This window comes from Hetaerina americana, unplaced genomic scaffold (genome assembly GCF_022747635.1).
Source record: "Hetaerina americana unplaced genomic scaffold, ioHetAmer1.1.p SCAF_6, whole genome shotgun sequence".
In the NCBI taxonomy this organism is placed as follows: domain Eukaryota; kingdom Metazoa; phylum Arthropoda; class Insecta; order Odonata; family Calopterygidae; genus Hetaerina; species Hetaerina americana.
The window spans coordinates 58281456-58297054 of NW_027287205.1; the positions used below are offsets into that span (position 1 = coordinate 58281456).

The 15599-nt window shown below is 44.8% G+C and overlaps 1 protein-coding gene across 2 annotated transcripts in view; it reads left to right on the top strand.

Annotated features, from left to right (window-relative positions):
- LOC139694955 (transducin-like enhancer protein 4) overlaps positions 1–15599 on the top strand; it is a 485346-nt gene that overhangs the window by 445283 nt on the left and 24464 nt on the right. For both annotated transcript variants that reach the window (XM_071593486.1, XM_071593487.1), the window contains exon 9: positions 6702–6727. In XM_071593486.1, coding sequence (XP_071449587.1) covers positions 6702–6727 — 26 coding nt within the window. The remainder of the gene's footprint in view (positions 1–6701; positions 6728–15599) is intronic.

Below are 15599 nucleotides of genomic sequence, written 5' to 3' on the forward strand. Positions count from 1 at the left end.
AAATATTTGTGATGTGAACTTGTAAGTATTATTGTTTTAGATGTCTTTGTATTCTTGTTCCACTAATATTTGGTCCCTTTGGTGAAACGGCAAAAGGTTTGGGAAATATGTCCCCGCGTTCATGGATTTTGTGTATTATTTTGCATGTCAAAATTTTGGATCCCCCCCCAAATCGAAGTGAAATTATCTCATATTAAATGATAGCAGCAGTGTTTCGTTTGTTTTTAATGTAGCATAATGAAGTATTTCGCGTTTCAGAGAATCCATTTCATCCTAAACCTTTGAAAGACTTTGATAAAAGATTTTGCATTCCCGATGCAAAAAAATCATATCGCTATAAAAGTTGAACGTTGGGAATAATAATCTCACCGTCAGTTTTACGAGAATTTTCAATCAGTGTTATGGCATTATTTTTTATTCTTTATTGAGTACCAGGTTAAGAGCTGTAAGAGTATTTTAACCTTGCTGATTGTAGATTGGTTTAAATTTCCTTAATTTACATCAGTATCACATCTTTTATTCAGGTTTTTGCTACCATTATGCTTTTTCATGCTGTCTCCCGGAGGCACAAGCAGACGCGTAATTTCGAAAATTATGCAGAAATAAAATGACTCTAGACTTATTAATTTTGTTTTATCCCCTCATAGCCCACGTCGTCTTTTCTTTTGCAATTAACGTCCATTAATTTTTAATAAGCTACCCCAAAAACGACTTCATCAATTCCAGATCCTTTCCCTTTCCTAACCTTAATTTCCTATGATGTCCTATCAAATTACTGTTTTATTCCACTTTCTGTTTTAAACCTGGAGTGAGTCCTTTATTTACCTCTCACGTTCCCCTGTATATTATACACGCGATTACTATGGCTATATCCTTTTCGTCCCTCGCTTTGGCAAATCCGTAATCAATTTTTAAAAACCCGTGCTCACCCCCAGAGTCTTTTGTTTCCTTACACACCTCTCCTTTTTTTCCTGTCTGATTTATTTCCACCCTCTGGGAACCCTCTCTCTGCTCCGACGCCATTTTCTCCGTCCTAGGCACCCACACGTCCATATTTTCTACCATGTATTCTGCCGGCCCCGTCTCTTTCCCTCCTCCTCTAGCTGCGACTTGCACCTCGTCCCCTTCCCCAACCGTCACCCTCACCCCCCCTAGGGCTCGCTTTTTTTCTTCTTCCCCGGATCCGGTTTCATCTCCTCAGCCTCACGTCTCATCCTCCCCCGCACGCCATTTTGCACCTATTCCCGCCTCACCCCCGCGGGTTCCTCCGCACACTCCCTCCCTCTCACCCACCCCCCCCACCACACCCCCCTGCCCCCCTCTCCCTCGCCAAAAGTGGAGGCAGGAGAAAGAGAGAACAAAAACCCCGATTCCCGCATTTCGAGTGCTCAGCCGCCGCACCATCCCCACCCCACCCCCATCCTCCCGAGGCGGCGTCGCAACCCCCACCCCCTCCCTCCCTCCCCCGCCCCCCAACACTCCAATCCCGCTCTCGCGATCCAATCTCCTGCTCTCCCGCCTCCCTCCCCGTTCCGTCTCCCGCCCCCCTCCTCAAATCCCATTCTGTCCCTCCCTATTTTTTCTCCAATCCCACAACTTCATCCCATTCCCTCCCTCCCCCCCACGCTTCCCCTTGCGCATATAGACCGCCATCTACACCACCACCACCGCCGCCGCCGAAAACTGTAGTTTGCGTGTATTTTTCCAGTCTTCTGGGGGTGGGAGGAGGGAGATGGGAAAAATCCGCGAAAATTAAAGCGAGAGAGATCCAGGTCTTCCTTTCCTTTCCTCGGCTTCTCATCCCCTTCGCCACTTCGCTCTCTCCAACATCCCGAAAATCGACCTCTCCCGCTTGCTTTTCCTCTCCCCGCTCACACACGCACACACACGAGTCCTCCCGCCGCCGGACCCTTCCCGCTACACTTCCTTCGCCCTCCCCCTCTATCAGTGTACACTTCTTTCGGATACATCATCCTCGAAAACCGCACCCTTTCCACCGCCATCCCATTGCCTCACGGTTCCATTCCTCCTCCCCACATATCCGATACCCCGGGTATATATCTTCCACCCCTCGCCCCGACCGCCCCTGCGCGCTCTCTCTTTGCCTCGTCTCATTCGTTCGACCGTCATATACATCCCCACCTTTTTTTTCCTCCCTTCCCCCATCCTTCCTTCCTCTTGCCTCAACCGGAATGTGGTAGTTTCGCTTCTCTTCCAGTGTAATATTATTCTTTATTCACCGCTTCGACGAGCTCATTCCTGCTTCTTAAAAGCCGTCAGGAACACATTGTTTTTGAAATGTCCATCGATAAATGTAGCCTGAGAATGGCAGGAAATACTGCAAGATTTAATGTAGTTGGAGACCCCTTAGGGTTCCTTGTGTCGCAAGTATTTCTGCCTCTCTTGGTATCATGTCTTTAAGCCATGTTTCGGGTCCATGGAGATTTAATGTTGCAGAGAGGATAATATGAAATTCGATTTTTTTTCATTTTTTTTAAGATTTGAAGCCGATCGTTATGAAGTCATATACGTTAATATAAAATTGTGACTATGGTTACATGAAAAATCGGCGGCCATTGCGTTTTAACAAGCCTCGTTTTAGTTTTTGGATCGTAAGAATCGTTTATTACTAACCACCGATCATCCTAATACAATTATTCAAATAAAAATTCAGCTATTGTCATTATCAGTGCACATTGTTTAAGGCCAAATCTCTCTTCACCGCAGCTGTCGTCGGGTTTAAGTGTATACTCGTTCACTCCACCGATCTCTGAACTCCTGTCCTCCACCGTCTCCCCAGCCTTTCCTCTCGCATTTTCCGCCCTACATTCATTCGATTTCCCGCGCATAAAATGGTTATGCGGTTCGTAAAGTCGCAGTTAAAGGCGCTAAGGCCTTTACGTGACGGCAGGGTTACTATAAATTGCTCCGTCGAGACTTGAAAATGAAGAAGAAAATAAAGGCGAGCAGTCGATCACTTTATTCTCTATACAACGCATCGCCCTGTATTTCCGCCTTCTCACTTCCTTCGCCCCTCCCCTCTTACGTGCCGTAGGCCGTAATCTGTTTGTTGTATTTTTATCCCATTTATTTTTCTTATTTTTTTAACTTTCCATATACTTCCCTACTTCGCAGTTCTTCCTCTCACAGGCCTCTTCGCGTTTCTGTTTTCGTGGTCTTTTCCTCTCTCTCCCAACTCTTTCTCCCCTTTTTATCCCTCTTCTCCTCCGCCGCGCTCTTCCTCTCGCCCCCCCCACCCTCCTCCGTCCGCTTTTCCCGTGCTCCTTTCAAAATCCCATCCCCATTACCTCTTCTCCCCCTTCCTTCCCCCATCCTCTTCCCCCGCGCCCGCCCACCCCCCTCCCCGACTCTTCCCTCCCGAGGCTCACCCAACTTCCCTCTCGCAACACACTCACTTCTACTCCAATAACTTGAAAGGGTGTAGTGGTGTGCGGGAAGGGGGGCGGAGAGGAGGGAGGGAGTCTGGGGGAAGGGTGGCGTCGGGAGGAGTGGGAGAGATTTTATTTTCCTCTTTCCTGAGCCGTGGTGCTTTGCAGCGAGTGCTTCGTACTCCCCGCATTTTTTTCCCTTCATCCCGAAAAAAGCCCCACCTCTTGGAATCTTCTCTCACTCCCTCCGCCAACACACGCCCCCCCCCCCCGCCTCTCCCACCTCCCGTCTCCCCCACACACCCCCCACCCTCTCTTCCTCCTCCTGCCTCGTTTATTCATGTGCTACACATTTCTTTCTCTCTTTCCATTTCATTTCGCGCAACGTCCACCCCGCGGCGCCACTACTGCGGAACTCAACCGACTTCTCCCCCTCCGACCCCCCCCCAAAACCTCCATCCCCTTGCGCCCTTCGCCCCTTCCCCCCTTCCCCCTCCTTCCACCGTCCACCCACTCGACTCAACCCAACTCCCCACTCTCTTTCTCCCCCATCCAACCCTTACCAAGTTCCCACTCCTCCACCCGGCCTCACACTCCACCGATGCCGTGGAATCCGGGAACTCTGCGATGAACAAACGTACTCCACAGCCGTCCGCTTCCCCCCCGCTCCACCCTCTTCCTTCCCTCTCCCCTTCGCCCTTTCCCAGGCCCTTTAACACCTCCGTCCCATTCTAACCCCTCCCGCCCCACTACTCTTACTCCGCCCTCCTAACCACTTCGCATCTTCCCACTCAGAAATCTCTCTTTCTCTCCGCGTCCTCCCCTGCCCATTATGTACATATTTTCGAGCCCTACACCACCACCCCCCCGCCCCGCGCTCCCCGCCCGCCCTCGCCCTGTGCGCCAAACCGACCGACCTCCCTCATCCAATACCCCCTCCTTCCGCACTCTCCCTCCACGACTCGGAACCTTCCGAAATCCTTCCTGTCGCGTGCATTACAACTCATCCTCCACCCTCCCTCCTCCTCTCCCCTCGGAAAAACCTTTCCTTTTCCACCCCAGAGGACCCCCGTGCTCGCTCACTCACAATCCAACACCACTGCTCCACCCCCCCACCCAACCCCGCTCCGTCCCCCGAAAAAAAAACGGTGCCTATTCTCATTCCTCCCCCCTTTCCCTTCCACCCCGCACTCCCGACCATCCACCGCCCATACCTTTCCTCCCCGCCGCACGATCCCATATCTTCATCGTCCCCGTGCCTCCTCCTCTCCCTGGCCTCCACCCCCCAACCCGACCGTTTTCTCCCCGAGCCCTCTCCATCACCACGGGGCCTGCCATTTCTCCACGTTTTCTCGCCGCACGCCTCACTCCCATCCCCTCACTCTCTTACTCCAACCCCCCTCCCCCCTCATAACAACTCCCATCTCCTCCTCCCCCTTCAATATGCCTCATCCTACCCCCCACCCCACGTTCTTGTGTGCGCTCCAATCGACTCCCGTATATATCCGCGCAAATATTTCCCCTCTCGCCTTCTTTCTCTCTGTCTCTCTCTCTCTCTTCCTCCTCCCTCTCTCCTTTCCCTCTGCCAACTTTATTTTTCGGGGTTCCCTTTTTATTCTTCACCCACTTCCCCCTCCCTCTTTCCTTCCTCCGCCTTCGCCGTAAGTATATGTATTTATTTTTTTCCCGCATCTCCATATCTACTGCTCCCAATCTCAATTTTTCATTTTATAGGTGTGTGCGCGAGCATATATATATATGTATATACACACAAAAAATATGTGTATATATGTATGTATGTGTGTATACATATGTGTATATATATATATATATATATATATATATATATATATATATATATATATATATATATATATATATATATATTAAGCTACACTTTTTATCCACATTCCCTCCCTCTCTCATCCATGGCATCGTATAAGAATGCATTTTCTATATAAATATATATGGATATAATATATAGCATAAGTATATATCTCTGTAAATATAAATAAATATGCTTTTTCAAGTTCGGAAGTGTCATTTCACGCCCTTTCAATTATTCATGTTTTGTTTTCCGCCCCATGGTATAAATCATTTCCTTAGCATCCCTATCATTTTTATTTTTTGCCCTCCTTCCTCTCCCGTCTCGTTATTTTGGTTTTGTGTTTTCGTCATTATTTTGTCGAGGGCCTGCTCTGGCGTTTTTTCTCGCTCCCCTCCTACTGTATATACGTTTGTGTGTGTGTGTATTGTCCTTTTTTTATTTCTCTCTGTGGGCATTCTCTTCATTTTTGCATGCCGGCGAAGCTTAAGACTGGTACTCCATTTCGCGCGTTGTGATATCTCTCGCTTTTGTTTAAAGTCCGGCCCTTCCGATGGACTCATATCAATAAATATGATTTTCATTTTTTTCTTCTTTTAATACTTTAGCTTCTATCACTCCTCCGTTAGCTGAGATATTTTCGTTCAATATAGTTTTATTTCCGATGATGTCAGTTCGGCGTATCAGACGCAGATTTGATCTATTTTCCACCTTATAGTTTTGTGCGTGTGTGTGTGTGTGTTTGTATATTATATATACACACACACACACATATATATATATATATATATATATATATATATATATATATATATATATATATATATATATATATATATATATACATACATATATAAGAACACAGATGTAGATTTTTAAAAACATAGAAACACGAAGAAAGGGTACTCACATATGTAGTTTTGACGTTTCGACGGCACGACCGTTGTCATCAGAATCCGATGACGACGTTCGTGCCGTCGAAACGTCGAAACTACATCCGTGAGTGACCTTTCTTTGTGTTTCTAATGTTTTTACAAATCTACATCTGTGCTTTTAAATGTTTGTACGTCGCCATAGAGCGTTTACGAACACTCGAGCGCTCATGAGCATGAAATAAAATGAGAAATGTTTGTTTGTTTGTTTTCTCACGCGCGCCGCTTTTTTTTTTGTCGCGTCCATTCGCTCCCATCTCCGTTTTCGCAAAATCTTTTGCCGTTTCCCTCTCCCACGTTCCCTCCCCGAGTGTTGTGATAAGTTGAAAGAAAAAAAAAGTAATGATGACCCGAGTATATTTTCTGCCAACACCGTTTTATTAACTTGACGTTTTCTTTTTTTTCTCCCTTTTCTTTTGCTCGCCTCCATTTCTCCCTCGTCCCCACGACTACATCCTGCCTCATCTCTGCAATCAAATCGACACCATGACACCGTCTCCATCATCACCCTCGCCTCCTCGTCTGCCTCGGATTGCCCCGCTTCGTCACGAGAAGGCCTGAACTCTGCGGATGAGCGGCATGTAAGTATCAAGGCTATATTGTTACTCCTCCCCTTCATCGTCTCCGTTCAGACCGTCCGGTCTGTCCTACGGAGGAAGCTCTGTCCTAGTTTCTGCTTACTGCCTGCACTCCCCCGCCCCAAACCTTAACCCTTACTGTCTCATCAAATGCCATCCATAGCTCTACTCCCTCAGTGGTGGTCAAATTTGCTTCGTAATTATTCTTTCGTCGATGTGTTCAGAGTGCCGTGATTTTCGGAATCCTGGCCTTTTGAACTTCTGTCGTATTGCGATGAAATGAATGATATTTGGGTGCATGGGTCCGGGTGGGTGCATGAATATTCGGTACTACGGGCGTATGGGACAAATGTTGTTAATTTGGCGCCGGTGGGATGGAGTTTTCGACTCCCACGCGTCTCGAAAGCTCTCTCGGTGTATTGTATTGGGAGTAAAAGTCATTTCTAGTACTTTATTCGGATGTTTGGAAACGGACTCAAGATGTGAGGAGCACTGACAAGTTGCTTCATCGTCTCTGACGTTCGAGTTAAACAATAGCTAATATGTACGTGATTTTTTCTCCGCGGAATTGCCTTCTCGGTTTATTTTTAAGTGTATTAGGTGCGTATTCTTCATTAGTGTGTGTCATATATGACTTAAATATCATTTTTTTGGGCTCGATTCACATTGTAACTCGCGGTGGTCTACTTCTTCCGCCTCGTTTGCTATAGATAGCGTGCCCAGCGTGGGATTCCAATTCGTAAGCGTCTTTAAATACGTGTGGGAAAATAGGCGGGTATTTACTGGGATTGTGCAAAGGAATCTCAGTCTTTGAAGATCCTGTCACCCGAAGAGAGTCATGTGGTAAGTCGGTTTAGCTGTCAATTCGTGTGCCTTTCAGCGTTTCACCGCACCAAACAGACTGACCTGCACTTTCCTATGCCTGGTCATCCTCATTCGCAGATTGGAATATTCTCCGTCTGATCGCGATAGCAGCTCTAGGTTTAAGCGGTAAATGGGACCTGCTTGTCCAAAAATGTCTTCGGATCACGTTTTGCCCTCTCCGTCCAGTTTCATCGCCTTCACTCCCTCCCCTTCACATCAACTCACACTCGTCACACCCGCATATTACCCTTAAGTGCCCCTCTTATTATCCCCTCAAACCTCTCATGGGATGAGTTACGTAATATGCGTCGATATAAGTCCATATGGATAATTTTCGGTTGATAATTACGAGTATTCATATAATCGAATTCTTCCGGATTTTCAGTATTTTTTCCTATTTTTCACATGGTGAGTAAGTTTTTCAGATTTTTCCAATGAATATTTAAAATGAAAAGGCTCGCATAGCGGAATTCCTTTTCGGGAGTTAGACCTAGATTGGCATGCGGGGATACGATAGAAAAGAAGATAAAACATTCGTGTTTGAATGAAACGCTAGGTACAGATTTATTTAGAGGTCATGGCACGTTTCACCATACTGTGGCATAATCATGTGCAAAGGAAGGGGAGTGTTAGGGTCGTAATTGCGAGAGTTAAGGTGGGAGTTGAGGGGAGAAAAATAATCGGCGTAATCCACGCAGGTGCTTGATTCGATGAAAAATGGTGTCGATAATATTGAATCTAAATATCAAATTATCTCACGGGTAGTCTTTCGATATACTATATAGACGCGTCTGTATCGATAATTTTGATTCCGTCCTGCCCTCTTAATCCTCTCATTGGAGGGCCCTTTATTATGTGTCGTCTCGTCCTTTCTGTCGTTACCCCTTCCACTCCCGTGGCCCCTCCCCGCTGCGACCCCCAGTCGCTATACCACACACACACACACTATACGCTATACACACACACACACACACACACACACAGGCAGATGGATAGACACCACACACACACAAACCCCTCCCTCCGCCGGCATATTGTCGCCGTCCGTCGTCTCGCGCCCACAGCTTCCCTTTCCGCCCAACCGGGGCGCTCCGGCATCTTTCTGTGTCACCCTGACGGATCGATGCACGGAAAGGAACGGGGGGAAGGGAAAAAAGAATACGTCTTCATCCCGTCGCATGCCCAACGAAGCGTATCGAAATGGCTTCTAGTCCCGCGGATTTGGTCTCGTATTCCGCAAATTTTTTTTCTTCCCCCTTCCTCTCTTTCTCTCGCTATCTATTCCTCCCTCCTCCGGTCTCTCGTTGCTTAACAGGAGAGGTATTGAAGCTTCAGCAACTCCGGAGGATGGCAGATGCTTATTAACCTAGCGACGTCAATTGTTTCGTTCCCTCCGCGTGTCATGCGACCCGATTACTTCGAGATATGTTTTTTCGGTTTGGTTTTCGAAGGAACGTTCCTACGCCCATGACGTTTCATGAGCTTGAGCGCATGCCTCCTTGAAATGGGGAGAGTTAAAAAAACATTTTTCGCTGGGAAAAAGAACGTGTCTACAAGCTGCGTGAGAAGTGGGTGCTCGAAGAGGGTAAATAGAGTTTTATTGCAAAGGGTTGTTCGGAGTGAGAAGTCATCGAAAGCCAGGCATCCGATTGTGAAGTGTTGACTTTTGGTTTGAGGCTTCGTTAAATTTTATGGATATGTGTGTAATGAATGTAACGTTTTTCTGCTTTCCCGTGCAAAGTGGTGTCATCCTCGAGCATTGTATTTTGACACATGACTGACTTTCACAACATGAGTGAAATGGGTTTTTCAGTTATGTTTGAAATGAGTGGCGCCGATGCAAATCTGCGGCGATTTTAATTTTGTTTTCTGTTAACATTTGCCTGTGTATTGCTATTTTAAATTCAGTTGAGTGTACTTGGGTTTCTAGTTTTATTTGATGTTATATCTAGACATGTTTTTAACGTTGTACTCACATCCAATTTCGTGCACTGTTGATGTTTACAGTAACATTGAAATATAAAGTAATGAATTTCTTGAAGATCCATCAATTCTTCAGAACAAGGAATAGTTCATTAATTGAAGGAATAGTTTCGAGGGTTTACCGAGGGAAAAGGAAGTAACCCGTGCGGGAGAGGGTTGTCGTTAGTAGTCTTGAAAGAAACCAATTGAAAGTTTAGGGGAAAAAATCAATGGAAGTAAAATGGAATGCGTCAGCAAAAAGTTATCACCGTCTTGGATTTGCAAAGATCTCGTTCCTCGATAATACGGAGAGTTTTTTTTCCACTCTCCATGATTCCCAGAAATGTCTCCAAACTTCAGGATTCTGTTTTCTTCTCGAAATTTATAAATAAAAAGGAAAAATAGTCGGTGCGTTTAATGTTCGGATTTTTTTTAAAAGTGTTTCGTTCCTTCTGCTTCTTCTCTGCCTCCCGTCGCTCAAAATTTCCCTGTTTATTTCGGTACGTATTTCTCATAAATTCATATTTGCATTCCACCTCCTATTCGGCCCCCAACACCGCATTTGCGTACTTATTTGATTTTGATTCGTGTATCATTTACCCTCTTGAGTCGAAGACTTATTTGATTTGCATTAACTCGAGTCAACAACGGATCGCATCAAAGACTCCTTACTGGGTAGGTCGACGAAAAACATAAATATTTAATTTAGGGCTTGAGATTTTTCTCGTTTGCCATTAAAGTTCTATCCAGCGTTGAAAAAAAAATTCGTCTGTTTCTGATGAAAATCTCGATGGGGTTATTTCCTTTCGAGCGGTAGGAAGGTGGCCGTCTTGTTTTCAAAGGAAGCACCACTCAATTGCAAATAACGATCTCATCCATGCTGCAGATTTGGTATATGAGGCAATTCTTAATTTGCCCTTTAGCCTGTTATTTAGTTTTTCGGATTAGCTGCTATCCCCGTAATGTTAGGGTTTTTTTTGTACCCTCTTTACCGCCTCCGATCAATGTGAATGATTTGGGTTACCAGGAAAACTGTTAAGGGTCGTACGTGGGACATCATTGTAACGACGGTTTTATGATAAAAACACGTTTACCTAGGTATCTTAATTTTATTTTAGTTTTTGAGACAATTACTTAATTGTAAAATCTTTAAAAAAAATGCCTTCTCGAATGCCTATAATCAGTGTTAATTGCTGTTTAATTCTTAAGAAACATGAATGGGAGAAGTACTTGTTAACGATTCATTCATTTATTGCATTTTTAAGCTGCTAAAGAACTGCCTGCTACTCTAACACGACATCTCAGTATTGGTGAGCCTAGTCATTATTTGTGTGGTCAGACATAAAGAGAGTTATTTAATGAGCTCCAAATTCAAAATTATTAACTTTCGAGCTATCATTAATAATTTACGTAATTACTTTTGCTGCTTCCACTCTCCGGAAATCCGCTTAATTCTTTTGCATAATCGGCGTGTGTCAAAAAAGGTTCCTGTTCACTGATTTCTCTTTTGAGTTTTGAAACTGTAGATTCCAAAAAAGAAAGAATCATGGAGTGCCTACTCGAGCAAATCCGATGTTCTGTAAGTGAAAATGTTAATTATTCCCTTTTAAGTGCGGGCGGGGAGAAGTTCAGAACTTCGATAAAACTCTTCACTGATATACGCCTTTCTTCTCCAATAATATTTCCAAGACCTCTTAAGTCTTTGTTCTCTCCTTCCATTCCAATACTTGCTTAAATTCCAATAAACTTCACGCCATGTAAACACTCTCTCTCACCATCAAGTTCAAAGATTCCAATTGTATTTTTTACATGATAGGAGGTTGATTTAATTATTCCATTGTACTAAGAGAAGAGTGAATCATTCTTAACTGTCTTGCCGAGCAAATAGAATTTACTTCTCCATGATATCTGGAATTATAGTTGGGCCCATAGGACTTTGGGTAAGGTTTCCCTCCTGATGAGATACTATAGGGAAATATGCATGTTTAAAAATCTTAATTTCTATCAAGTGTTACTTGCTTTAATCCTCGGCTGCCAAATAACAAGTCGCGTAAATCTTGGTGCAAGTTAATTAAGTAAGCAAATTAATACTTACATTGAGTAAAAAACTTGAAAAAGTTTCATCGGGATATGTCTTGTGATCTTCCATCTCGCAAAGCATTATATTTAAAGTATATTTAAATGCTTTGGTTTTGAATCTTTTTCCGGATTATAATTCGTATTTATGATTATTTACTCGTAAAGCGCAATATCTCTTATTCTAGTCATAGTTAGATTTACAAGTGAAGTTTTCCGCTGAAATGTTAATTATCTGGGAAACCCGATTAATTTGCATTCATTTTTCAATGTTTATCAAACGTTCCAGCGTCTAAAGTAGACATTGGTTCATTTATCGCCAGAATCAATGCAAGAGTTTCTGTTTTCCTTTTATCATTTAAGGATTGCGAGTATTTATTTTAAAATTCCTTCTCAAATCTCCAGGGAAAACTTAGGTCGAACAACGATAGTTTCGCATCATACATTCCCCCCTGTGACTTTTGTTTTGGGTTCACGACAAGTGGTCTCGACGGCCAGGGTATTTCATGCTAGATTTGGCAGCCCTTGAGAACTCGTGGAGACGTTAAAGGGCATTAGGTTAGAACTGAGCTTGATCTGCCAGATGGAGCAAGAACCGTGCTCACAGCATTGTCTAGGCCCGTTCCCTCTTTTGCGTTGTATTATATCAGCGACAGTGGGGCGACTGCAAGGCGAGAGAGGGAGAGTGGCCGGGGGACAGAAGAAGATGTTTTTTACGACCCTGTGCATTTTATCGTGTAATTCGTCCCTCGGAAAGTTTTCTTTTGAGGAGGAGAGGGGGAAATAATTGGTTTCCGATGGGAAAACGTGGGTGCTGAGTCTCACGGACTAATCGAAAGAGGAAAAATAATATATTTTCGAGGAATTTTGGACTCGGAATTGTTTGTTTTTTGTTTTTTTTCGTTTGCCGTCTTGAGGGGAAAAATGAGTCTCTTTTGGATTAATGTCCGTGTTTGTTTTCCCTCTCTCCTGCATCCATGCACGAAAAAAACGTCTTTCATTCGTATCTCGTGACTGGAATGTTTGAACGGTGTTGCAGGGTATTAAAAGGGGAAAATCTTGAAGGAGTTATTGAGAGAGAAAAACTAATGTGGCGAACCTTTCTTGTTGTCTTTAATTTTTTTCCTTTCCGGTTAAATGATTTGAGTGATTTATGAGAAAGAACCAGTGGCAGCACGGTGGGCGTAATTAATTTTTCAATCCCGTTCCTGTGCTTCTGCATTATTCTGGAAAATGGAGCGTTTATTTTGCGTCTTGTATTTACACTCGGCTAGATTTTGAAGTCGATTTTCTTTGCGTGTACCATTTTAGTATTTAGGAATTTTTAATTTCAAAAGTACACGAATAAAAATTTTTCAGATCCACGAAATGTGTCGTGATTCGACTTGGTGGATGGATCTCCTCTCGGTTTGTCTCCAAGTTTACTGTTGAATAATAGCTATTCGTTGAGTAAACCCGATTGTTCAAATGACTGTTGTATTATGTATGCATCTATTAATTTTCAGCATCAGTATAGTTTGGTATTCAAAACATATCTAATGTTTTTCTTATTTTCAATGAACGTTCAGCTGTGTTCTTGGAATCCGAAGGCTCCAGGAAATTAAAATAATAAATAACTTGTTTTATATTAATTAAATTTTCCCATTGACCGTTGTTACATGAAAAGGATTCCTTCACTACAGTCTTAACTTTAAATGAGTGTGACTGCATAAATTTATAATGTACTTAATTTAATTTTGGAGTATAATGGTAAATAAGTTTTCAATTAATTGTTAGTGTACTAGCGCTTAAGAAAAGATTCGTTTTGGAGTGACATTGATATTTTTCCGAGCTCAATTATGATACATGTAGGCATGAGAACTCCCCTCCAGAACTCGAAAGACCTGAGATACCACCGATAAATCCGTACCTCCCGCAGGGCGTCTTCTTTCTCATTTACGGTAATGAAGATGGAGGAGAAGGGTGGCGATACCGGATAGAGTGAGGCTGGGCAAAGGGGTCGAGGTGTGGGGGCGTCTGGCTCCTAGGAAATCATTTTGTCTTCTAGTCACGTATACACGTCAACGACCACGACGACGTAAGTAGGTACTTCCCAGATCTCCAGCCGCGCGGCGCTACTTGTTCTCCCTCCCAAGTAGCTAGAGAGGAAGGGAGGTGAGAGGAGGGGTGAGTGAAGGGTAGGGGTGGAAGGTTTTGTGTGAGAAGGAGCAGTGGAAGAGGGAAAAAAAACGAGTGAAGCCTTAATTTTATCCCCCTACACTCCATCGCACCTGCCGCCTGCCAACACGCTCCCTTTGGATATCTTCCCCCCCCCCCTCCCACACACCGCATCGCCCGTCCCTGTTAAACCCTCCTATCCACCCCCATTCCTATTCCCTCAATTTCCTCCTTACCTTCCCACCCCTCACCCCCTTCCGGTCCCCCCAAAACCTAATCTCTCCCTCCACATCACGTCGGGTAATATGCTCCTGTTCTTTGGAGCGCAGTGTAAATGCAATTGGCGAGGTGGGAGAGATTCTGAGGAAAATAGAGGTAAGGGGAGCAGAGTTTGGAGGGTCGGTGTGTGTATGTGTGTGCAGTGGTATGGGGGAGAGTTTTTGGTCGGTTTGGGGGAGGGGGGAAGAATGAAGGGAACGCTTCCCACCCTTTCCCCTCATTTCTCCCCTCATCCGAGACAAAATCCTTACTAAACCTCCTACTTTCCCCTTCCAGTTCCTTTGGGCGACCCAGCCCTCGCCGGGCTCTCCCCTAAACTTAAACTCCTTTGGTTCCCCATCCCCTCCCTAATCTTTCCACCCACTCCCGTACTCAAACCTGCTCCCCTTTCTCGTGTAACTTTGAAGACTTTCCATTCTCCCCCTCCCCTCTCCGGCGAGCAGAAAATCCCTCCTCTCTCCTCCCAAGTTGCCCCTTTTACCTCGTGTACCACAGAGCACGATCCCAGGCCCCGCCCTCTTTTCCACTAAGGCCGTTCCCTCATTTCTCTCGCTCCTTCTTCCTCCATCCCATACTCTCCACGCCCGCCTTCATTGCCACCCTCTCTCCCCATCCCGTCCGGCAACCCACCTTCCCCGACCCTCCCCCAACCCTAAAGCTCCTCGCCTAACCTTCTCATTTGCATCAATTCTCTGGCTTATTAGCCACTTCTCCCCCTGGTAACTCACTCGCCCCACCGCCCACCCTCCCCCCTTTGCCTTTCTTATCGGCTCTCTCGCTCTCCGCCCTACTTGCCTTCTCGGTTATCTCTGCACCGCCCCCTCCCTCCTCTAACCCTTACAGGGACCTCCCCCTCCCCCGACGACACATTACCGCTACAGCCTTGCTCCAGAGTCACTGTTCCCGAGACGGCAATCTAGTTTCTTCATCCACCCACTCCCTCGCCCTCCCTCCTAACCTTCCCCAATTGATCGTTTCGCTTTTTTAAGGTGTTTTTGGTCTGGGGAAGGTGATGCCTATCCGTGCTAATTTCTTACGACAAATAATGAGTTAGAAGCTGTGATGTATTCATCCTTTCATTCACTAATTAACTCTAGTTTGTTTTGCGACCAAGTATGGAAATGAGTCCTCCATTGTCACCTTTCCCTCTATCCTCCTTTCATATAGTCTTTCAACTCTTAACTCGACTTGGAAGTTGTTGACATTTGATGCACTTAGCTTCCTACTGAAATTCAAATACCGCATTTGTTAAATCAAAATGGAATTCGGGTCGGTGGTTCAATAACCGGGGAAAGAATTTTATCCGTTGTACTTAGTTTTGGTTGTTGAAATAAAAATATAATAAGCTTTCTTCGCGGTGTATTTCCGTGATTTAATTTCGAATAGTAACTTTGTTACTTATGCGCCAGTGAATTCGATAATTGCAGTTTTCTCGGTTCATTTAATTTCATTAACCTTTCTCCGCAGCCAATAGGAAATCAAGTTTTGAACTCCCCGGTTCGTCTCTTTAAATTCCATTACGATTCCCATTGAAAGT